The sequence below is a fragment of the Mesoplodon bidens genome, assembly GCF_964165515.1.
Source record: "Mesoplodon bidens genome assembly, chromosome: 4".
Classification (NCBI taxonomy): Eukaryota; Metazoa; Chordata; class Mammalia; order Artiodactyla; family Ziphiidae; genus Mesoplodon; species Mesoplodon bidens.
The window spans coordinates 48,887,549-48,914,318 of NC_138160.1; the positions used below are offsets into that span (position 1 = coordinate 48,887,549).

The window sequence follows — 26,770 nt, forward strand, 5'->3', positions numbered from 1 at the left end:
TGAAAGCCAGGTTTCAAAATGAAAACTACTGCCAGTTTCCCTCCCACAAAGTAAAAATAGAATGTAGTTTATCCCTGAAGAAACTCTCTAATCACTTCAAAATGTTAATTCCACAACAATTAGAGATGAAAAACTGAATATAACTCTATAGAATATGAACCACAGGTAAAAGTTGTTTTTTGGGGGGTTTTTTTTTTGCAGTACGCGGGCCTCTCACTGTTGCGGCCTCTCCAGTTGCGGAGCACAGGCTCCGGACGCGCAGGCTCAGCGGCCATGGCTCACGGGCCTAGCCGCCCCGCGGCACGTGGGATCTCCCCGGACCGGGGCACGAACCCGTGTCCCCTGCATCGGCAGGCAGACTCTCAACCACTGCGCCACCAGGGAAGCCCTAGAACACTCTTATTTTTCAAAAATTTTTTACAACTAAAATTAAGAAATATATTTTATATCACAATAATATATATACAAATACATAGGCATTTAAAACAAAAAAGTTTATAAAAATACCTACTCATTATATACAATGCCCTCTGATATTTTGTACACTATTCTATGGGTTTGTTTGTTTTTTTAATGCTGTTCTACTACATAGAATTCACATCCAACATGTAGTTTCTGAAACAATGGCTTAGGGACTACTAAGTTTGAACCAAGGCTCTTGTATAACAAACATCCAGGAATACACAGGCAGAAGTCAAACAGATATTCTAGTCTTGAGTTTAGGAGATAGATCTGAGATGAAGATAAGAATTGAAAATCCTCAGCATATGGGTGATCCATGAAGTGGTATGATGTGATCAAAGAGAAGATTTGATATATCTGTAATACTTAAGTCCTTCTTGGCATCCTGTCCCAAGGATGTTGTTATTTTTCAATCTGTTCAAATGTCAGAGCAGGACTCGTTCTTAGTTCTTTCTGCCTTTGAATCTTGGAGTGCTATATATTGCTTTCCTCAGTTAAATTACATGTAGAATACTTAAATTATCAAAAAACAGTTTAATTTGAGCTCTCTGTTTCTATTTCCTAACTCTTCCTCATTGCTAACCATTACCTAATCTTTTTTTTCCCCTTCATTAAAAGCTTACTAACAAAAGCACACTACAGGATTCAGTAAAAAAAAAAAAAAAAAAAATGACTGCAAGAGAATTTAGCTTTCAAATATCCATGACAGTCTACAGTTGAACTCAAGACATGTTCAACAAGTACTTACAGATTCCTCACTGATTTTAAAGAGCTTCTTGGTTTTAAGGTTCTGTTTTAAGAACTTCTGAAGGACATTAGAATTCTATCCTTATTTTATAACAAAAGAGTTTCAGTGTTTTAACTTTTATTCTTTGGATTATTTCATTTTGCTAAACAAAAGCTAAAAGAGTAAATTTTTCATCTTTCACCATTTCTACAACCTCAACACCATCACAAAAATACTGAATCCTCCTTCTCTTAAGAAAATGACAAGGGCCTTCTGTATCCTCAGAAGTAACTGTTTCTTGCATTTCAGAATGATATAATAGTGCTTACCCTAATTATAGATTGTAAAGATCTATCACAAATAGTTTTACATAAAAAAAATCTTCCTATCTTTTGAGAAGAAATGGCTAGGTAGCAACATATGATCATCCTAGCTCAACTTACACATTGTTCCAATTTTTTGTATTTTTCAAAATGAAACAAAACAAAATAGATACTTAGTAGGAAGTAAGTGTTACCCATCACTTTAAGTTTCATGTTTTCATATCTATGAGTATGACAGGCATTACTGCCATTTGTCAATGCGAAAACAGGCCCAGAAAGGCAGAGTGATTTATCAGAATGGGTACAACTAGGTCAACAAACCACCAAGTTACCTGAGCTTGGTGATGTTTCCACTGGTGAAAAAAGAACATAATAATGAAAAGATAATAAACTATCCACGAAATTACTAAGCAATTCATCCGTGAGACTTTTTTCAATCAGGGAAAGATTTCATTATTTATCTGACTTAAGGAAAGATAAGTGAATAAATAATTAAATCTCAAAGAAACCCAACTGTTCCTTATGAAAGTAATAAAATCAAAATCAATGGGAATTTGTAATGTTCTGTGTTTTAGAAGTTAGGTGACACTTTGGCCATAATGATCATGTGACAAGTTCAGAATTCTTCAGTGCTTTATGTGACACCTACTTTTGGCGCCCTCCTTCCCGTTCTCCAAAGGTGACATTAGATTTCTATTTTCAAATCACTGGAAACACAAATTTTCATTTTTGCAAGGTAGACCTGATCATTCCATTAACATATACAATGTTAACAATAAGCTGCTCCTTATGGGAGCTTCAAAACAGAAGTGAAATTTGAAGACTTTTGAGAAGGCTTGATGTTCCCAGAAAGTCAACGGACTATGTCTGTTCAGCCAGAGGATAAGAGACTTGAGAAGTGTTCACTGTAGTTTTCAAACAACCAAAGGAATAAAATAATATGCCACAGTTTCATTTTCACTGAGAAGAGGTATAAAAAGGAAACGGTTTATACTAAGCTGAAAGAATTCAAACTACACATCAATTAGCAAGAACTCCCTGCCTACAGAGAGACACAGTAAGTGGGACTACTTCTCTGGAGGCTTTTCAGGAAAAGCACAAGTTGACTTTGTGAGTTGCTTAAAGGTAGATACAGATTCACGCACACACAAGTGATGCCCTTTCCTACATGAAGAGTCTCAAACTGCTATAGCATTTTTTTTTTTTTTTTTTTTTTTGCGGTACGTGGGTCTCTCACTGTTGTGGCCTCTCCCGTTGCGGAGCACAGGCTCCGACGCACAGGCTCAGCAGCCATGGCTCATGGGCCCAGCCGCTCCGCGGCATGTGGGATCTTCCCGGACCAGGGCACGAACCTGTGTCCCCTGCATCGGCGGGCGGACTCTCAACCACTGCGCCATCATGGAAGCCCGCTATAGCATTTTTATGAGTACTTTTGCTTTTATGATTAGAAAGTCCTTCACCCACCCCAACATCAGATAAGTATCAACTACTTTAGATTTGTTTTTTTTTTATTTAATTCTCTAATATGGCTGGAATTAATCCTGCTGAATAGTATGAGAGAGGTCTTAATTTTTTTCCCAAGTTTTGTCAATTATCCTAGTGATTACTAGTCTACTTATAAATAATTTATGTGTTTAGTTACAGCCAGTGAATACCTAGGCATTTGCCTACATTTCCATCTTTAAGAACTACCTCACTCACTTTATTCCAATAATCTTGACATAACGGTAGCCATTACATTTGGAGGTGATTCAGTATCTTTACCCTGGCCCATCTGCAATTTCAAAAGCTTGGGCCATAAGCCCTGGGCCCTGAGAGCAGAGAGCACCACCAGCAAGAACTTCAGACTAACATGGGCAAGAGCTCTCTGTCTGGTCAAGTGCACCAAGTAGGCACTCTCTGAAAAAAGGAATTGTTTTCCCCTAAGGATTACCATGGGATAAGGACCCTGAGATAACCTGAAGCACATGAGGGCAAAGAGGTTACAAAGCAAGATAGCACACAGCTCCAGAGGATCTCCTAGAAATCACTATACAAAAGAACCAAAGAATGGAAAACCTAACCTTATGGATATTTCTAGGTTAAAAAACACAGGAGGAGATCTTAGCCTTTGAGTTACATGATCCAATGTATAACCAGCCTAGTGAATTTCAATGGCATTTTCTAAACTTTACATCTAGGAGAAAGCAAACAGCAAAGACCTACTGTGTCAGCCTTCCAGCCTATTAGCACATAAACCAGGAGCCACAAACTCACCTGCCTATAGGAGCAGAAACCAAAAATATAAACTCTTATGTGAATTTCCTATTTCTTAAAGTTTTGCAATTAATTAAACTTTCTTTTTAAAACACACAACTTAAACCAGATGTATTCATGAGCCAGATTTGGCCCATAGATCACCAGTCTAGGATCTCAGATATTAACATCATATAACACACAAGCCAGCCAATTTTCCAAAACACTCTTCCCTGCTTCCATGCCCCTTTGTGTTTCCTTTCTGCCTTCTCTTTTCCTCAGTATGCTAACTTATTGCAAGCTACACAGCTCAGTGGATTCTAGGGTGCATGTGAAGTGTGTGTAAAGGCTGCTATACTATCTCACTCACCCTATTCAAGAGTCAGCCGAACTCTGATCTTAATATAAGGAACTGCCATTTTGGAAATGAAGATTTATTACTAGTCACAGTTATGTTGTTAGGTCAGACTGCTGAGATGAAGTATAGTATAAGTAAAGGGTAAGCCTTAAATCTCCAAAAATGTCTCTTTTTTTCATTTTTTTCTTTAAGAACACTTCGATATCCTGTTTCACCTATCAATGACTGTTCTCAGGGTCACAGTTATGGCATAAAGCCAGAATTATTTCATGCAAGAAGCAAAGGAATAACCCTCAAAAGAAATTCATTAACTAAACTAAAAACCATTTCCATTGAAATTGCTGCAAAATTAGCTTCTACGACAAAGTAGACTGATTACCTACTTTAAAGCATTTTATCTAAGGGGATCCTATTCCAATCAAAGTAAGTCAAAAGGTTTCAGGAATGACTAATTCCTCCTGGGATTCAACCTATGTATCTAGTTTGCACAGACCTAGATATGATACGCTTTCCCATAGATTCTAACAGGATTGCTATATTAGATAATCTATGTTATTCGTATAAACAAATTATGGTCCTCCATAACCTAGAAGACTTTCTTCTTTCACTATGTAAAGTTCTAAATACTATGGTTTTCAATGCAGCATGTCTGAAATATATTCACTTGAGAAGGACTGATCAGGGAAGGTTAATATATGTCACCATCTATACACATTAGTCTATTATTGCTGACACCTAAGAATAATAAATTCTCCATTCTATCCATCCTTTTCCACCTCAAAGCCTCTACTGAAAATATTTTAGCTGATGGCTGACTCTAACATCAATTTGGAAACAACCAGCTTTAATTCCTAGATGAGATCAAAATGAACAATTGGGGGTAGAACAGACCAGTGACATCACAAATGTAACTGATGCAAATTGGAACTCATACATTTTTAAACACCTTCCATTTGATTTCCTAGAAGCCAGTGCTCAAATGAGAATTTCTTCAGTCAGCTTCCACTGAGCTTCCAACTGACTCTACCCAGAAAGGCTCTCATTCAGATTCCACAGAGAAATCAAAAGCTTTACAGACAAGCAAAAGCTAAGAGAATTCAGCACCACCAGACCAGCTTTGCAACAAATGCTAAAGGAACTTCTCTAAGTGGAAAAGGAAAGGCCACAACTAGAAACAAGAAAATAACAAACGGAAAAGCTCACTGGTAAAGGCAAACATACAGTAAAGGTTGGAAATCATCTGCACACAAATATGATATCAAAACCAACAACTGCAAGAAGAAGAGAATACAAATGCAGGATATTGGAAATGCACTTGAAATTAAAAGACCAGCAACTTAAAACAATCTTGTTTATATATAGACTGCTATATCAAAACCTCATGGTAACGACAAACCAAAAATCTACAATAGATACACATGAGAAAGAAAAAGGAATCCAAACACAACACTAAAGTTAATTATCAAATCACAAGAGAATAAAAGAGGAAGGGAAGAAAAAACACCTACAAAAACAAATCCAAAACAATTAACGAAATGGCAGTAAGAACATGCATATCAATAATTATCTTAAATGTAAATGGATTAAATGCTCAAACCAAAAGACACAGACTGGCTGAATGGATATAAAAACAAGACCCATACATATCATGTCTACAGGAGAACCACTTCAGATCTAGAAACATACAGACTGAAAGTGAGGGGATGGAAAAAGGTATTCCATGCAAATGGAAATCAAAAGAAAGCTGGAGTAGCAACACTCATATCAGACTGTTATAACAGACAAAGGACACTACATAATGATCAAGGAATCAATCCAAGAAGAAGGTATAACAACTGTAAATATATATGCACGCAACATAGGAGCACCTCAATATATAAGGCAAATACTAACAGCCATAAAAGGAGAAATCAACAGTAACACAATAATAGTGGGGCACTTTAACACCAAACTTTCATCAATGGACCATCCAGATGGTCCATCCATTTCTATCAGATCATCCAGATAGAAAACCAATAAGGAAACACAGGCCTTAAGTGACACATTAGACCAGATGAACTTAATTGATATTTATAAAGCATTACATCCAAAAGCAGAATACACATTCTTCTCAAGTGCACATGAAACATTCTCCAGGACTGATCACATGCTGGGCCACAAAGCAAGCCTCAGTAAATTTAAGAAAACTGAAATCATATCAAGCAACTTTTCCAACCACAACACTACGAGATTAGAAATCAACCACACACACAAAAAAAAAACAGTGAAAAACACAAACACATGGAGGCTAAACAATATGCTACTAAACAACCAATGCATCACTGAAGAAATCAAAAGGAGAAATCAAAAAATACCTAGAGACATATAAAAATGAAAACACGAAAATCCAAAACCTATGGGATGCAGCAAAAGCAGTTCTAAGGGGGCAGTTCATAGCAATACAATCTTACATCAGGAAACAAGAAAAATCACAAATAAACAACTTAAACTTGCACCTAAAGCAACTAGAGAAAGAACAAACAAAACCCACAGTTAGTAGAAGAAAGAAATCATAAAGATCAGAGCTGAAATAAATGAAATACAAATAAAAAAATAGAAAAGATCAATGAAACTAAAAGCTGGTTCTTTGTAAAGATAAACAAAATTAACAAACCTTTAGCCAGACAGATTAAGAAAAAGAGGGAGAGGACTCAAATCAATAAAATTAGAAATGAAAAAGGAGAAGTTACAATGGACACCACAGAAATACAAAGGATCATAAGAGACTACTACAAGCAACTATATGCCAATAAAAAGGACAACCAAGAAGAAATGGACAAATTCTTAGAAAGGTACAATATCCCAAGAGTGAGCCAGGAAGAAACAGAAAATATGAACAGACCTATCACAAATACTGAAACCGAAACTGTGATAAAAAAAAATACTCAACAGCAGGACAGGAATAAAGACGCAGACATAGAGAATGGACTTGAGGACACGGGGAAGGGGAAGGGGAAGCTGGGACAAAGAGACAGAGTGGCTTGGACATAATATACACTACCAAATGTAAAACAGATAGCTAGTGGGAAGCAGCCACATAGCACAGAGAGGTCAGCTTGGTGCTTTGTGTCCACCTAGAAGGGTGGGATAGGGAGGGTGGGAGGGAGATGCAAGAGGGAGGAGATATGGGGATGTATGTATATGTATAGCTGATTCACTTTGTTATACAGCAGAAACTAACAAACCATTGCAAAGCAATTATACTCCAATAAAGATGTTAAAAAAAAAAAAAACTCCCAACAAACAAAAGTCCAGGACCAGTTGGCTTCACAGGCAAATTCCATCGAACATTTAGAGAAGAGTTAACACCTCCCTTCCGAACTATTCCAAAACATTGCTGAGGAAGGAACACCCCCAAAATCATTCTATGAGGCCACCCTCACCCTGATACCAAAACCAGACAAAGATAACACACAAAAAGAAAATCATAGGCCAATATCATTGATGAACATAGATGCAAAAATCCTCAGCAAAATACTAGCAAACCAAATCCAACACTGCATTACAATGATCATACACTATGATCAAGTCGGATTTATCCCAGGGATGTAAAGATTTTTCAATATCCGCAAATGAATCAGTGTTATACACCACCTCAACAAATTGAAGAATAAAAACCATATGACCATCTCAATAGATGCAAAAGAAGATTTTAACAAAATTCAACGCCCATTTATGATAAAAAAAAAAAAACTCTCCCGAAAGTGGGCATAGAGGGAACATACCTCAACATAATAAAGGCCATATATGACAAACTTACAGCTAATATCATACTCAACAGTGAAAAGCTGAAAGCACTTCCTCTAAGATCATGTACAAGACAAGGATGTCCACTCTTGCCACTTTTATTCAACATAGTTTTGGAAGTCCTAGTAAAAGCAATCAGAGAAGAAAAAGAAATAAAAGGAATCTAAATTAGAAAAGAAGAAGTAAAACTGTCACTGTTTGCAGATGACATAATACTGTATATAGAAAATCCTAAAGGTGCCACCAGAAAACTACTAGAGCTCATCAATGAATCTGGTAAAGTTACAGGATACAAAATTAATACACAGAAATCTGCTGCATTTTTATACACTAACTACGAATGATCAGAAAGAGAAATTAAAGAAACAATCCCATTTACCATCGCATCAAAAAGATTAAGATACCTAGGAATAAACCTACCTAAGGAGACAAAAGACCTGTACTCTGGAAACTGTAAGACACTGATGAAAGAAATCGAATATGACACAAACAGATGGAAAGATATACCATGTTCCTGGATTGGAAGAACCAATATTGCCAAAATGACTATACTACCCAAGGTAATCTACAGATTCAGTGCAATCCCTATCTAATTACAAGTGGCATTTTTCACAGAACTAGAACAAAATCTTTCACAATTTGTATGGAAACACAAAAGACCCCCAATAGCCAAAGCAATCTTGAGAATGGAAAATGGAGCTGGAGGAATCAGGCTCCTGGACTTCAAACTATACTACAAAGCTACAGTAACCAAGACAGTATGGTATTGGCAGAAAAACAGAAATATAGATCAATGAAACAGGATAGAAAGCCAAGAAATAAACCCACGTACCTATGGTTAATTAATCTATAACAAAGGAGGTAAGACTCTACACTGGAGAAAAGACAGTCTCTTCAATAAATGGTACTGGGAAAACTGGACAGCTACATGTAAAAAAATGAAATTAGAACATTCTTTAACACCAAACACAAAAATAAACTTAAAATGAATTAAAGACCTAAATGTAAGGCCAGATACTATTAAACTCTTAGAGGAAAACATAAGCAGAACACTCTTTGACATAAATCACAGAAAGATCTTTTTTGATCCATCTCCTAGAGTAATGGAAATAAAAACAAAAACAAATGGGACCTATTAAACTTAAAAGCTTTTGCACAGCAAAGGAAACCATAAACAGGATGAAAAGACAACCCACAGAATGAGAGAAAATATTTGCAAATGATACAACCAACAAGCAATTAATCTCCAAAATTTACAAACAGCTCATGTGGCTCAATATAAAAAAAAACAACACACATAATCAAAAAATGGGCAGAAGACACAGTCCTCGCGGAGAGTTGCCACAGTTTCTTGCTTCAACAGTGCTTGGACAGAACCCGGCGCTCGTCCCCCGCTCTGGCTGGCCACTCAGAGCCAGCCCTTGCCACCACCTCACATCGCCCTCCGACCACCCCAAGGTCCCCACCGCCATTACAGTGCCACACAGCCACCGCCACGGTTTCACCTCAGCCACCTGCCATGACGACCGTGTCCCCCTCACAGGTGCGCCAGAACTACCACCAGGACTCAGAGGCCGCCATCAACTGCCAGATCAACCTGGAGCTCTATGCCTCCTACGTCTACCTGTCCATGTCATACTATTTTGACCACGATGATGTGGCTTTGAAGAACTTTGCCAAATACTTTCTTCACCAATCTTGTGAGGAGAGGGAACATGCTGAGAAACTGATGAAGCTGCAGAACCAACGGGGTGGCCGAATCTTCCTTCAGGATATCAAGAAATCAGACCGTGATGACAGGGAGAATGGGCTGAATGCAATGGAATGTGCGCTACACTTGGAAAAAAGTGTGAATCAGTCACTACTGGAACTGCACAAACTGGCCACTGAGAAAAATGACCCCCATTTGTGTGACTTCTTTGAGACTCATTATCTGATTGAGCAGGTGAAATCCATTAAAGAATTGGGTGACCACGTAACCAACTTGCGCACAATGGGGGCCCCCGAATCTGGCATGGCACAGTATCTCTTTGACAAGCACACCCTGGGAAATAGTGATAATGAGAGCTAAGCCTTAGGCTGGCTTCCCATAGCCACAGGGGTGACTTCCCTGGTCACCAAGACAGTGCATGCATGTTTGGGTTACCTTTACCTTTTCTGTAAGTTGTACCAAAATATCTACAAGTCCTTTCCTTAGTACCATTCCTTCAAATAAAGTAATTTGGTACCCCCCCCAAAAAAATGGGCAGAAGACCTAAATAGACATTTCTCCAAAGAAGGTACAGGTGGCCAAGAGGCATACGAACAGATAATCAACATCACTAATTATTAGAGAAATGCAAATCAAAACTACAATGAGATATAACCTCACACCAGTCAGAATGGCCATCATCAAAAAATCTGGAGAGGGTGTGGAGAAAAGGGAACCCTCCTACACTGTTGGTGGGAATGTAAATTGATACAGCCACTGTGGAGAAGCAGTATGGAGGTTCCTTAAGAAAGTAAAAATAGACCTACCTCACGATTCAACAGTTCCACTCCTGGGCATATATCCAGAACAAAACATGGATCAAAAGGATACATGCACCCCAATGTTCACTGCAGCACTGTTTACAATAGCCAAGACATGGAAGCAACCTAAATGTCCACCAACAGATGAATGGATAAAGAAGTGGTACATATGTACAAAAGAATATTACTCAGCCATCAAAATAAATGAAATAATGTCATTTGCAGCAACATGGATGGACCTGGAGATTATCATACTAAGTGAAGTCAGACAGAGAAAGACAAATAACATATGATATCACTTATATGTGGAATCTAAAAAAAATGATACAAATAAACTTATTACAAAACAGAAACAGACTCACAGACTTAGAGAATGAACTTATGGTTACCAGAGGGGAAGGTTGGGAGGGAGGGATAGATAGGGAGTTTGGGATTGACATGTACACACTGCTATATTTAAAATAGATAACCAACAAGGATCTACTGTACAGCACAGGGAACTCTGCTCAGTACTCTGTAATAACCTAAATGGGAAAAAGAATAGATACATGTATAACTGAATCACTTTGCTGTTCACCTGAAACTAACAGAACATTGTTAATCAACTATACTCCAATAAAAAATTAAAATTTTTTAAAAATTGGAATTCGTTTTTTTTAAGTTCCAAGTACTTTTGTTTCTAAATTCTACCATAAAACATTACGAAAATGGAAAATGAGAAGAAAATCTAAGAAGTGGCTTTTAATCGTGTCTTTAGAATTTGTCTTTTACCAGTCGCATAATGGCATTAAATGGCTATAATGAGAATCTGCTCAATTAGTCTTTATGCATCTTAAATAACAGCAAGTAGTCATCATTAGGCATGATATTCACAAGGACATAAGCCCCCAACTCTCCTTGGTGGAAAACAAAATACCAAGAAGACCCAGTGGTCTCAAAGCACAGTACTAGGTCTAATCCCTTCATCTGTTCTCAATATTGGTCTCTCTGAGAACAAACTCACTCTTATGTACATGATTTATAATTGTTCCATTTTGCTTCTTATTATGAGAAACCCTATGAAATCTTAAAATTGACGTATTGTGTTAAGAGATCAGGTACATTATTCACATATTGCTGATAACGTTATTTTGTTAGGATACTATGGCTGCATCCCTACTTTCCGACAAGAAAATAAGAGAGGTGTAGAAATCCAAAGTAGAAAGGGAAGAGACGGGGAAGGAGGAATGGGAAGGCAAAGACTGCTAAGCCCACAACACTTGAAACCAAGAGGATGCTAATTCCTACAAATTTACATAACAGAGTATGATACCCACACAGTGATTTGGTCACTAAAGCAAACTTTTGGACAAGAAAAAAATAATACTTATTGAACAATCACAACGTCAACAGAAAAATCTGATTTCCAAGAAGAAAGGAACAATATCAGAGAAACCTATACCAATAATATTGATTTCTTTTTCCTTTTTACCATGTTTCTTTGACAGTGTAAATTCTGAAATATAAATCTATGTGAGAAGTAGCAACAAGTTTTAGAGAACAGTAGTTACTATATTTTACATGTCACAGATAACAAATAGTCCTACAAAAACCTGTTCCTTCTATAAAAAGAAATAAGATTTCTATATGAAAATATCTCTCTCACACTTGACTATTCATGAAGTCATATCCAGAGTAGTAGATTTACTCATGAAGAGTAAATGTCAAATTTACATTCTTTACCAATAAAGTCATACTTTTTTGTACAGAAATGACATAGAACATATTATTCCTCCCTAAGAAATAAAAACTATTGGTCCTTGTTTAGGTTTCATAACAGAGCTTAACTATTTTCTTTTCCTCCTTTATAGAGCAGGACTCCAACTAGGCAAGCATCCCATCTGTTTTTATTTCAAAAAAGCTATGGAAGTTGGGCTAATGGAAGTCTCAAGATAGTGAAAAATGAAATGATTCCATATCAGTAGTGAAGATATACGCTCATTATATTCCAACTTACCTAATACACTGACAAAGGCATCAAAAAGGTGAAACGTAAGCAAAGGCTCTTTCAAGTGACCATAGTAATCAGCTATAGTTTTAAAGACATCTTTTTCAAATCCTAAATACATAGGCTGCTTCAAATCCGAACAATTAGGCCCTGTTAAAAAAGGGAAAGAGAAAGAAAGAAACGTTAATGGGGCAATCATCTCTAAGTATTAGTCTCTGTGCATAGGTGTGGTGTGTACAGATAAGATCAGAAAAGTTTCCAAGGAGAAAACTGATACTATACATTTTGCTTATATAAATATACTTTATGTCTAAATTGAAATCTATTATAAAACAATGAGGAAAATCACTGGCTTACTTCCATTTTCAAAGAAACCGACTCTTTTATGACCTTCTGAAAGGCATTTTTTATTAAATGCAAACAGTGATAATTCTCTTTGAAATAGTCAATATTTCTCCTAGTCTTTTTTCGCCACACAGAATATGGGAACTTAGTTCCTCAACCAGGGATGGAACCCACGCTCCCTGCAGTGGAAGTGCGCAGTCCTAACCACTGGACCGCCAGGGAAGTCCAGATATTTTCCTAGTCTTGACACAGTTAACCAACACAGTAATTACCTCATATATGTAATAGGTAAGCTATAAAGCAATTTTTAAAGCTTTTCATTATTTCATCATTGCTATATTATAAAATTCAAGAATCAAGAGTTGAGTGAAATAATTTCTGCCTCTAAACTATTTTAGACTAATAAGAATATATACTCTTTTTCCTAAAGATATTCTGAAAAGGAGATTTTACATTGTGTCTTAAATTCATTCTGATTACAAAACTCTCCATTTGATCACCAACCAGCAAAAGATAGTTTATAAAAACTTTAAAATAAAAATTTTAAAGCTGCTCAAACAAAGACTATGGGAGACTGGATAAAATGACCTCTAAATTCCTGTTGAATTCTTTGATCTAAGAGTCTAGGTTTTATTTACCCAACAATGCTTTTGAGTGATCAGTGGCATTGAATGAATTTTTATTAAACAAAATTATAATAGAAAATAACACCAAAGCAGAAACAAACAGATGTTTCTGCTAAAAACAAGTTTAAAAATAAAAAAGATAGTTTATCAAGCAGTCATATTGCAAAGTAACTCTAAGAAACCTGGAACAACCTAGGAACCAAGAAGCCTGGGACAAGTGAGGCAGAGATCCCCTTGTATCAGGGACCAAAGAGGAACAAGAAACTCTTAGCTCTCTACAGAGCTGGCAGCAAACGCCCCCAACAATCCACACACAGATGGCAAGATTTACATCGCCAAGTGGAGAGAAGAACTGGATCTGCCCATGCCTGAGGGAAATGGTAAGTGGTCCACGAGGAGCTGCTTGGCCAGCCTTGTCTATTTCCATCACAGTGTGGAAGAAAGGGACGCAAATGGATTGGCCAGTTCTCGGCCAGCAGAACACAAGACTAACAACTGTACCGGAACAGATCTCTACTCTCAGGACAGCCGGAGAAGCCAGTAAAAATTGATAGGAAATTCTTCCTACAGAATCACTGTAACTAAAGAGAAAGTATCAAACAAAAAAGAACAGTTAAGTATTGTGGGCCTTCACATTTCAAGGCCATTGGGACATTGTGGAAACAGCTTTTTGTTGGTCTCCTTTAAAATTCTCTTACCTTTTAATGTTCTAAAATTGACTAAAATAATGAAAATTATTAAATATCTATATGTGTCGTACCTCATTAACCTAGCAGCAAACATAGCCATTTTTACTTGCTTCCTCCTCTATAATACCCCAAGCTTAGTCAGTTGAAATAGTGGGATATGTCTCAGCAAGCAATACACATTGCCTTGAATTACTCCCTCCCAGGATAATATGCAGTTCATTCTAAGCAGTTGTACCCCTTTGTGAACACTTCATCATTCTTGATAAAAATATGCAAAAACAAGCCAAAAAAAGGTCTCCCTAAAAATGCCAGTGCATGGCAAGCCCTATGAGAGGAGGCCATAGTTCTAAGACCTTTTGTTTCTCTATCATGTTGAATTTCAGAATATTTTTTTAATCTAGTTTTTATAAATGTTATTCCTGAAAGACTTTGAAAACAACTGTTTACATCCACTTTTTATTGGATTCTTGCAATCTATGTGCACAAGGAAGAAAAACAGTTAACCTGGTTTTGTATTTATTTAGCATCAGTCCCTCATTCTGTGGCCCACCATGAGGCTGGCCAACAACGAAAGCACCCAGGCCAATGGTCTGCAATAAATGCAGATGGGCCCAAAGGGAAGAGATGAGCAGTAAAACTACAGAAAAAGAGGCACAGGGCCTTCAAAATCTCATATAATCAGCCTATCCTTTCTGTTCCCTATTAGAGGACTATAATGGGAACCTAGACTCATTAAGAATAAGAAGGATAAGTACAGACCATGACTTTGATAAAACTCAAAGTAAATTTGGGGAGGCCAATGTGAATTTGGAAAAATTAATAATTTTATACAACTATTCAAAAGGCTGACCTCGCCCTTTGGCCACCGTTTTTTCTTTGACATGTAAACAAGCACGTTAATGGATGTGTCAACCATCTGTAAAGCATTGCACTTGATAAGTGTGAGAGGTGTCCCTGTTCCCAAGAATTTCCACCTAACATAGCATTAATGTGGTGAACATTACTAAGTCGATCCTCACATCTTTCCTCTCCATTGATAATTCCAGTTATTCTAACCTTTCTGCAGAAGTTTTGTGGCATTATGTATAAATCTTGCTTGAGGGAAAATTATACTCTTCATTACATTTTGATCGCCATTGAGAATTCAACATCATAACCACACCTTAAAATACACTTTACAATGTATTATAGCCTAGACTTGTTATACTGGCTTCCTCTGTTCATTCCCAGTTGATCAACTTCCAAAATCCTTGGTTTTCCAAAATTTCATAAATGGGTCATTTAACCCATTTATACCTTCTATTTTGTCATTCCAGCCAAAGATATAATTTAGATTAATTTACTACAAATGACTGAGAAAGAATAAAAAGCCCTCCCCCAAACTAAAAACCAAAGGACTCTACATCTCAGAGGGGTTCCAAAACATGAACCAAAAACCTATGAAAATCTTAATAGTTAAACACAGAGAACTTTGGGCTTCTCACAAACTAACATTGCTATTTATATTTAGGATGATTGTATATAATCATTTTCTACATATTACCACTGAGATCACCCACAGTGAGCTGAACAGTTATTTTAGTTTCATTCTATAATCAAACAAAACTAACTTCAGTGAAATTAATAATTCAGAGCCTACTAATTCAAGAATTTATACACGTATCTCTGTACATGCTAGTCTTACCCAAAAGGGAAGAAAGAAACCACCTCTCTGAGGTGATCTTTGAGGCTCAAAAGACCCTATAGACCAAATATCACCATTATCAGTCAGCTAAAATAACTAGAATTCTTCTCATTAAAATCACTTGTTTGGGTTAAGCCATTAACCATTAGAATCCCTTCTTTGGGTTAAGCCTTCTGAAAATCCCAGAAAAACAGTAGTGTTAATGAGATACCATAATAACTCATTTCTTCACAGTGCCTATGATATCCAGTGAAGGAGATTTCATATGCCTATGAAAAACTTCAGAGGGGCCGCCCTGGTCCAGACCCCTCATTTTACAGCCAAATTGCTGAAATGGCCTTTTCTGTTTTCTGCATGCATGTTCTTCTCCTTCCAAACCATGTTGCATACCAATTAGATTAGTTTTCTAAAACATTTCTCTCCAACTTAAACCAATGCCCTATAAAAAGCCAATGGGAAACAGGATCTGCTGAGTAAACTGATGAGGTAAATATAAGGCATACTTAGGAATAAAAATTTAGGTTTTAGGAATAAAAACCTATAAACTGTTAACAGGCATTTATCTATTAAAATATTGCATTCAATATTACTAATTATTCTTTCCTGTGATGAAGCATTCAGAAGAAGCAGTATGGACCTTATCTGTAGTGTGATTATATCCACAAGAAAATGGAAGCACAAAACCCCTTTAAAAATGCTCTGTAACTCAGCCCTTTCACTAAGTCACAAATTTATCATTAAAAGCACAGTAATCCCCAAACAATTAACTGCCAGTCTCAAAGGTCTCAAATCAATGTTCAGGGCATTGAGCAAAAAAAATTTCTAATTTAGGGCACTAATTTCTGTTAATTTCATAAAAATGGCAGGTACTTAGTACTTACAATTTGCCAAACACTTCATAGCTGACAGTACCCAGTGAGGAAGTTCTTCTGCAGAAAAAGGAAAATAAAAAGATGTTTTATTCAATTATATATAATTGAAGGGATTATATACACACTTGGTATCATAAGAATGATACTTGCCCAAGTAATATGAAACATACCTGCTAATCACAAATCACCTGCTTATGTATCAGAACATTTAAAAGACAATTTTTCCTTAGCAGTGATGTTACAGCACGTGATTATATAAACCGTAACTATAAATTTCTCTAAAGACAAGATGCACTTGTATAAGTTTTAGGGAAAAGAAGAAATCTGATAGTCTGTTCCAAAGAACACACTAACAAACAAATCAATTATCCTAAGAATTTTAGAAAGAGAAGAAAAAAACATAAAAAGCAAAAGTATGAGTCATCAAATGCATTTATGAAACCATTTCACCAGATACCTTAAAAAAAAAAGTTAAATTCTGTATGTCCGATGTCCGATATAAGTATCATTTTACATGTTTCAATTTTCAAAATGTCTTAAGGCAAGAAAGTTCCACTGACATATCAATATAGGTTATTAGTATTAGGACAGCCTTAAAATAATAATCACTAGCATTGCTACAAAAAAACCCAGCTGAGCCATTTGGTACAGGGTCTCTTCCCCTGGCCCTGCCACAGACATCTGATGAGCGGGGCCAGCACTCATGCTTCCACTTCTCACCTTCTCCACTATCTGTGAAACTGCAAAGACACTGGTTGGTTGACTTGTATTAGAGCTAATGAACCTGAGGCTTGTAAAGTGCTCTCTTCTTTCTGAAGAATGTACTTAATAAAATAAAAGACAACTGATCGGGGCTTCCCTGGTGGTGCAGTGGTTAAGAATCCACCTGCCAATGCAGGGGACACAGGTTCGACCCCTGGTCCGGGAAGATCCCACATGCCGCAGAGCAACTAAGCCCATGCGTCACAACTACTGAGCCTGCGAGCCACAACTACTGAGTCCACGTGCCACAACTACTGAAGCCTGCGCACCTAGAGCCCATGCTCTGCAACAAGAGAAGCCACCGCGATGAGAAGCCTGCACACTGCAACGAAGAGTAGCCCTTGCTCACCGCAACTAGAGAAAGCCGGTGCGCAGCAACGAAGACCCAACACAGCCAAAGATAAAAAATTAATTAGTTAAATAAATTTTAAAAAAAAAGACAACTGATCATCCAACTGGTAGCTGAAAGTATTCATGTTTGCTGTACTCAGAGAATGTGGAAGGATTTTAGATGTACTTCAAAGGCAACAATAACCCCCTCATTCTATGTAATTTAATTTTATATGTTGATATTAACCTGACAACTCATGAAGTCACAAATCTGTTTATTTCTGTTTCCTAATGTTCTTCATTCCTGATAGAGGGGCTTTAAAGGGGAAGTGTTTCATGTTTCAAAGACACATTCTGCTCATGTCAGGAAACATGGCCTAGAAAAACCTCTTCCTCTCTCACTGCTCAGGCTCCTTCTAGGCCAGGTTTGTTTGCTGCCCAGGAGCCTCCAGCCCTACATCTAATAATAACTTACAAAAGCCCAAAAGTACTATACCATCTTCCCACATCCAAACGTCATTCTAGCTCCAGCTAATTCCTAGGATCAACTGTGTGAAGTAAAAGAAGAGTCCATCCAATTCTGTTCTATCCCTTATCCAGGGGAAGAAAATTTTTTAATCAGTTTGGGGATTCTGGCTCACTACAGTTACCAGGACCTTATTTTTCCTAATCAAAAACCAGGATAGGCGGCTGCTAAATGTCTTTTTTCCCAATTTGTAAACTGGCTTGGAGGAAAAAGTAAAAAATTAGCTTTTGCAAGGAGCCCGCGAGGGGGGTTGGCGCGCGCTAAACGGGAGAAGCACTGGTTTGAGAAAAGCATGGGTCGCAAGTACACATTGGGACCCTGCCATTAATGGAGGGGAAAAGCGGGGAGACGCCAGCAGATTCCATCCTGTAAGCTGGTAGGAAGCCTGAAGGCTTGATGGGATTCCAGTGTGATAGGAGGCAAGGGCATGCTTCAGGACCCCGGAGGAAGATGGCGGAAGAGTAAGACGCGGAGATCACCTTCCTCCCCACAGATACATCAGAAATTCATCTACACGTGGAACAACTCCTACAGAACACCTACTGAACGCTGACAGAAGACCTCAGACCCCCCAAAAGGCAAGAAGCTCCCCACATACCTGGGTAGGGCAAAAGAAAAAAAGAATAAACAGAGACAATAGGATAGGGACGGGACCTGCACCAGTGGGAGGGAGCCGTGAAGGGGGGAAGGTTTCTACACACTACAAGCCCCTTCGCGGGCGGAGACTGCAGGTGGCGGAGGGGGAAAGCTTCGGAGTAGCGGAGGAGAGCACAGCAACAGGGGTGCGGAGGGCAAAGCGGAGAGATTCTGGCACAGAGGACCGGTGCCCTCAGGCACACACCAGCCCGAGAGGCTTGTCTGCTCGGCCGCCGTGGCGGGCGGGGCTGGGAGCTGAGGCTCGGGTATCGGCTTTCAGTCGGAGCGCAGGGAGAGGACTGGGGCTGGCGGCAGGAAGAGAGCCTGAAGGGGTTAGTGCACCACGGCTAGCCCGGAGGGAGTCCGGGGAAAGGGTCTGGAGCTGCTGAAGAGGCAAGAGACTTTTTTCCCTTTTGTTTCCTGGTGCGCGAGGAGAGGGCATTAAGAGGGCTGCTTGGGGAAGCGCCGGTGACAGGCACGAGCCGCGGGTAAGGCACGGACCTCGGAGACGGGCGTGGGCCGCCGCCGCCGCCGCCGCCCGCCCGCCGCGGCCCGCCGCCGCCGCCGCCGCCGCCGCCGCCGCGGGGCCTGTGTGCGAGCGCGGGTCACTGTCCGCCCCGCCTTCCGGGGGGCCTGTGCACCCCGCCACTGCTGGGGTCCCCGAGACCCGGGGACGGCTTTCCCGGGAAAGCGCACGGAGCGCCACGGGCTGCTGCAACGTCACGCCGGCCTCTGCCGCCGCAGGCCCGCCCCACACTGCGCGCCCCTCCCTCCCCTCTGCCTGAGTGAGCCAGAGCCCCCGAATCAGCGGCTCCTTTAAACCCGTCCTGTCTGAGCGAAGAACGGACGCCCTCCGGCGACCTACGCGCAGAGGCGGGGCCAGGTCCAAGGCTGAGACCCGGGAGCTGTGAGAGCAGAGGCAGGGAAATCTCTCTGTGCAGCCTCGGAGGCAGCGGATTAAAGCTCCACGGTCCATTTGATGTGCCCTGCGTCTGTGGAGTGCATGAATGGACAGCGAATCATCCCAAATTGAGGAAGTGGACTTTGAGGACAAGATTTAAGACTTTCCCCCCTTTTCCTCTTTTTACAACGAATTATTCCAAATTAAGGAGGTGGACTTAGAGAGCAAGATTTCAGACTTCTCGCCCTTTTCCTCTTTTTACAACGAATTATCCCAAATTGAGGAGGTGGACTTGGAGAGCAAGATTTTTGATTTTTCCCCCTGCTCTCTTTTTGTGAATGTGTATGTGTAATCTTCTGTGTAAGATTCTCTCTGTATAGCTTTGCTTCCACCATATGTCTCAGGGTTCTATCGGTCCGTTTTTTTTTTTTTTTTCAATAATTACTTTCTAATTTTAATAACGCTACTATATTTCATACTTTATTCTATTTTACTTTACCTGCTCTTTCTTTTTTTCCTACTCTCCCTTCCTCCCTCCCTCCCTCCGCTCCTCCTTTCCTTCTTTCTTTTTCTTTCCTCCCTCCCACCCTTCTTCTTTCCACTTTCTTTTTCTTTCCTTCCTCCCTCCCTCCTGTCTTTCTTCCTTTCCTTTCTCCCTCCCTCCCTCCTTTCTTTCCTTCTTTCTTTCCATCCTTCCTCCCTCCCTCCCTCCCTCCTTTCTTTCTTCCTTCCTTTCTTCCTTCCTTTCTTCCCTTCTTCCTTTCTTTCCCTCTCTCTTTCTTTCTTCTACTAATTCTTTCTTTCTACTTTTTCTCCCTGTTACTCTGAGCCGGGTGGATGAAAGGCTCTTGGTGCTGCAGCCAGGAGCCAGTGCTGTGCCTCTGAAGTGGGAGAGCCAACTTCAGGACACGGGTCCACAACAGACCTCCCAGCTCCACATAATATCAAGCAGCAAAAATCTCCCAGAGATCTCCATCCCAACACCAGCACCCAGCTTCAGTCAACGACCAGCAAGCTACAGTGCAGGTCACCCTATGCCAAGCAACTAGCAAGGCAGGAACACAACCCCACCCATTAGCAGAGAGGCTACCTAAAAACATAATAAGGCCATAGGCACCCCAAAACACACCACCAGACGTGGACCTGTCCACCAGAAAGACAAGATCGAGCCTCAACCACCAGAGCACAGGAATTAGTCCCCCCCACCAGGAAGCCTACACAACCTACTGAAACAACCTTAGCCACTGGGGTCAGACACCAAAAACAACGGGAACTACGAATCTGCAGCCGGCAAAAAGGAGACCCCAAACACAGTAACATAAGCAAAATGAGAAGGCAGAAAAACACACAGCAGGTGAAGGAGCAAGATAAACACCTACCAGACCTAACAAATGAAGAGGTAATAGGCAGTCTACCTGAAAAAGAATTCAGAATAATGATAGTAAAGCTGATCCAAGATTCTATTTCCATGATCCATAATCTTGGAAATAGAATAGACAACATGCAAGAAACAGTTAACAAGGACCTAGAAGAACTAAAGATGAATCAAGCATCGATTAAAAACACAATAAATGAAATGAAAAATACTCTAGATGGGATCAATAGCAGAATAACTGAGGCAGAAGAACGGATAAGTGAGGTGGAAGATAAAATAGTGGAAATAACTGATGCAGAGCAAAATAAAGAAAAAAGAATGAAAAGAACAGAGGAGAGTCTCAGAGATCTCTGGGACAACATTAAACGCACCAACATTCGAATTATAGGGGTTCCAGAAGAAGAAGAGAAAAAGAAAGGGACTGAGAAAATATTTGAAGAGATTATAGTTGAAAACTTCCCTAATTTGGGAAAGGAAATAGTTAATCAAGTCCAGGAGGCACAGAGAGTCCCATACAGAATAAATCCAAGGAGAAATACACCAAGACACATATTAATCAAACTGTCAAAAATTAAACACAAAGAAATCATATTAAAAGCAGCAAGGCAAAAACAACAAATAACACACAAGGGAATCCCCATAAGGTTAACAGCTGATCTCTCAGCAGAAACCCTACAAGCCAGAAGGGAGTGGCAGGACATAATTAAAGTGATGAAGGAGAGAAACCTGCAACCTAGATTACTCTACCCAGCAAGGATCTCATTCAGATTTGATGGAGAAATTAAAACCTTTACAGACAAGCAAAAGCTGAGAGAGTTCAGCACCACCAAACCAGCTTTACAACAAATGCTAAAGGAACTTCTCTAGGCAAGAAACACAACAGAAGGAATATACCTACAATAACGAACCCAAAGCAATTAAGGAAATGGGAATAGGAACATACATATCAATAATTACCTTAAATGTAAATGGACTAAATGCTCCCACCAAAAGACACAGAGTGGCTGAATGGATACAAAAACAAGACCCATATATATGCTGTCTACAAGAGACCCACTTCAGACCTAGAGACACATACAGATTGAAAGTAAAGGGATGGAAAAAGATATTCCATGCAAATGGAAATCAAAAGAAAGCTGGAGTAGCAATTCTTATATCAGACAAAATAGACTTTAAAATAAAGACTATTAGAAGAGACAAGGAAGGACACTACATAACGATAAAGGGATCGATCCAAGAAGAAGATATAACAATTGTAAATATTTATGCACCCAACATAGGAGCACCTCAATACATAAGGCAAATACTAACAGCCATAAAAGGGGAAATCGACAGTAACACACTCATAGTAGGGGACTTTAACACCCCACTTTCACCAATGGACAGATCATCCAAAATGAAAATAAATAAGGAAACACAAGCTTTAAATGATACATTAAACGAGATGGACTTAGTTGATATTTATAGGACATTCCATCCAAAAACAACAGAATACACATTTTTCTCAAGTGCTCATGGAACATTCTCCAGGATAGATCATATCTTGGGTCACAAATCAAGCCTCGGTAATTTTAAGAAAATTGAAATTGTATCAAGTATCTTCTCCGACCACAATGCTATGAGACTAGACATCAATTACAGGAAAAGATGTGTAAAAAATACAAACACATGGAGGCTAAACAATACACTACTCAATAACGAAGTGATCACTGAAGAAATCAAAGAGGAAATTAAAAAATACCTAGAAACAAATGACAATGGAGACACGACGACCCAAAACCTATGGGACGCAGCAAAAGCAGTTCTAAGGGGGAAGTTTATAGCAATACAATCCCACCTTAAGAAACAGGAAGCATTTCGAGTAAACAACCTGACCCTGCACCTAAAGCAATTAGAGAAAGAAGAACAAAAATACCCCAAAGCTAGCAGAAGGAAAGAAATCATAAAGATCAGATCAGAAATAAATGAAAAAGAAATGAAGGAAACGATAGCAAAGATCAACCAAACTAAAAGCTGGTTCTTTGAGAAGATAAACAAAATTGACAAACCATTAGCCAGACTCATCAAGAAAAAAAGGGAGAAGACTCAAATCAATAGAATTAGAAATGAAAAAGGAGAAGTAACAACTGACACTGCAGAAATACAAAAGATTATGAGAGATTACTATAAGCAACTCTATTCCAATAAAATGGACAACCTGGAAGAAATGGACACATTCTTAGAAATGCACAACCTGCCAAGACTGACTCAGGAAGAAATAGAAAATATGAATAGACCAATCACAAGCACTGAAATTGAAACTGTGATTAAAAATCTGCCATCAAACAAAAGCCCAGGACCAGATGGCTTCACAGGTGAATTCTATCAAACATTTAGAGAAGAGCTAACACCTATCCTTCTCAAACTCTTCCAAAATATAGCAGAGGGAGGAACACTCCCAAACTCATTCTACGAGGCCGACATCACCTTGATACCAAAACCAGGCAAGGATGTCACAAAGAAAGAAAACTACAGGCCAATATCACTGATGAACATAGATGCAAAAATCCTCAACAAAATACTAGCAAACAGAATCCAACAGCACATTAAAAGGATCATACACCATGATCAAGTGGGGTTTATCCCAGGAATGCAAGGATTCTTCAATATACGCAAATCAATCAATGTAATACACCATATTAACAAGTTGAAGGAGAAAAACCATATGATCATCTCAATAGATGCAGAGAAAGCTTTCGACAAAATTCAACACCCATTTATGATAAAAACCCTGCAGAAAGTAGGTATAGAGGGATCTTTCCTCAACATAATAAAGGCCATATATGACAAACCCACAGCCAACATTGTCCTCAATGGTGAAAAACTGAAACCATTTCCACTAAGATCAGGAACAAGACAAGGCTGCCCACTCTCACCACTCTTATTCAACATAGTTTTGGAAGTTTTAGCCACAGCAATCAGAGAAGAAAAGGAAATAAAAGGAATCCAAATTGGAAAAGAAGAAGTAAAGCTGTCACTGTTTGCAGATGACATGATACTATACATAGAGAATCCTAAAGATGCTACCGAAAAACTACTAGAGCTAATCAATGAATTTGGTAAAGTAGCAGGATATAAAATTAATGTACAGAAATCTCTGGCATTCCTATACACTAATGATGAAAAATCTGAAAATGAAATCAAGAAAACACTCCCATTTACCATCGCAACAAAAAGAATAAAATATCTAGGAATAAACCTACCTAAGGAGACAAAAGACCTGTATGCAGAAAACTATAAGACACTGATGAAAGAAATTAAAGATGATACAAATAGATGGAGAGATATACCATGCTCCTGGATTGGAAGAATCAATATTGTGAAAATGACTCTACTACCGAAAGCAATCTACAGATTCAATGCAATCCCTATCAAACTACCAATGGCATTTTTCACAGAACTAGAACAAAAAATTTCAAAATTTGTTTGGAAAAACAAAAGGCCCCGAATAGCTAAAGCAATCTTGAGAACGAAAAACGGAGCTGGAGGAATCAGGCTCCCTGACTTCAGACTATACTACAAAGCTACAGTAATTAAGACAGTCTGGTACTGGCATAAAAACAGAAAGATAGATCAGTGGATCAGGATAGAAAGCCCAGAGATAAACCCACGCACATATGGCCAACTTATCTTTGATAAAGGAGGCAGGAATGTACAGTGGAGAAAGGACAGCCTCTTCAATAAGTGGTGCTGGGAAAACTGGACAGGGACATGTAAAAGTTTGAGATTAGATCATTCCCTAGCACCATACACAAAAATAAGCTCAAAATGGATTAAAGACTTAAATGTAAGGCCAGAAACTATCAAACTCTTAGAGGAAAACATAGGTAGAACACTCTATGACATAAATCACAGCAAGATCCTTTTGGACCCACCTCCTAGAGAAATGGAAATAAAAACAAAGATAAACAAATGGGACCTAATGAAACTTCAAAGCTTTTGCACAGCAAAGGAAACCATAAAGAAGACCAAAAGACAACCCTCAGAATGGGAGAAAATATTTGCAAATGAAGCAACTGACAAAGGATTAATCTCCAAAATTTATAAACAGCTCATGCAGCTCAATAGCAAAAAAACAGACAACCCAATCCAAAAATGGGCAGAAGACTTAAATAGGCATTTCTCCAAAGAAGATATACAGACTGCCAACAAACACATGAAAGAATGCTCAACATCATTAATCATTAGAGAAATGCAAATCAAAACTACAATGAGATATCATCTCACACCAGTCAGAATGGCCATCATCAAGGAATCTAGAAACAATAAATGCTGGAGAGGGTGTGGAGAAAAGGGAACACTCTTGCACTGCTGGTGGGAATGTGAATTGGTACAGCCACTATGGAGAACGGTATGGAGGTTCCTTAAAAAACTACAAATAGAACTACCATATGACCCAGCAATCCCACTACTGGGCATATACCCTGAGAAAACCATAATTCAAAAAGAGACATGTACCAAAATGTTCATTGCAGCTCTATTCACAATAGCCCGGAGCTGGAAACAACCTAAGTGTCCATCATCGGATGAATGGATAAAGAAGATGTGGCACATATATACAATGGAATATTACTCAGCCATAAAAAGAAACGAAACTGAGCTATTTGTAATGAGGTGGATAGACCTAGAGTCTGTCATACAGAGTGAAGTTAGTCAGAAAGAGAAAGACAAATACCGTATGCTAACACATATATACGGAATTTAAAAAAAAATGTCATGAAGAACCTAGGGGCAAAACGAGAATAAAGACACAGACCTACTTGAGAATGGACTTGAGGATATGGGGAGGGGGAAGGGTAAGCTGTGACAAAGCGAAAGAGAGGCATGGACATATATACACTACCAAACGTAAGGTAGATAGATAGTGGGAAGCAGCCGCAGAGCACAGGGAGATCAGCTCGGTGCTTTGTGACCGCCTGGAGGGGTGGGATGGGGAGGGTGGGAGGGAGGGAGATGCATGAGGGAAGGGATGTGGGAACAGATGTATATGTATGACTGATTCACTTTGTTATAAAGCAGAAACTAATTAAAAAAAAAAAAAAGAAATCTAGAAACAATAAATGCTGGAGAGGGTGTGGAGAAAAGGGAACACTCTTGCACTGCTGGTGGGAATGTGAATTGGTACAGCCACTATGGAGAACGGTATGGAGGTTCCTTAAAAAACTACAAATAGAACTACCATATGACCCAGCAATCCCACTACTGGGCATATACCCTGAGAAAACCATAATTCAAAAAGAGACATGTACCAAAATGTTCATTGCAGCTCTATTCACAATAGCCCGGAGCTGGAAACAACCTAAGTGTCCATCATCGGATGAATGGATAAAGAAGATGTGGCACATATATACAATGGAATATTACTCAGCCATAAAAAGAAACGAAACTGAGCTATTTGTAATGAGGTGGATAGACCTAGAGTCTGTCATACAGAGTGAAGTTAGTCAGAAAGAGAAAGACAAATACCGTATGCTAACACATATATACGGAATTTAAAAAAAAAATGTCATGAAGAACCTAGGGGCAAAACGGGAATGAAGACGCAGACCTACTTGAGAATGGACTTGAGGATATGGGGAGGGGGAAGGGTGGGCTG

The 26,770-nt window shown here is 39.0% G+C and overlaps 2 protein-coding genes across 3 annotated transcripts in view; one reads left to right on the forward strand and one right to left on the reverse strand.

Moving 5' to 3' along the window:
* Nucleotides 1-26,770, reverse strand: part of DEPDC1B (DEP domain containing 1B) — a 113,448-nt gene that overhangs the window by 33,909 nt on the left and 52,769 nt on the right. For both annotated transcript variants that reach the window (XM_081233386.1, XM_081233387.1), the window contains exons 6-7: nt 16,615-16,662; nt 12,399-12,539 (exon numbers count right to left, since the gene is read on the reverse strand). In XM_081233386.1, the coding sequence (XP_081089512.1) occupies nt 12,399-12,539; nt 16,615-16,662 (189 nt within the window). The remainder of the gene's footprint in view (nt 1-12,398; nt 12,540-16,614; nt 16,663-26,770) is intronic.
* Nucleotides 9,396-10,062, forward strand: LOC308616584 (ferritin heavy chain-like). The gene has a single exon (XM_081232899.1). It carries the CDS (start codon nt 9,411-9,413, stop codon nt 9,960-9,962), a length of 552 nt encoding a protein of 183 aa, XP_081089025.1. The 5' UTR covers nt 9,396-9,410; the 3' UTR covers nt 9,963-10,062.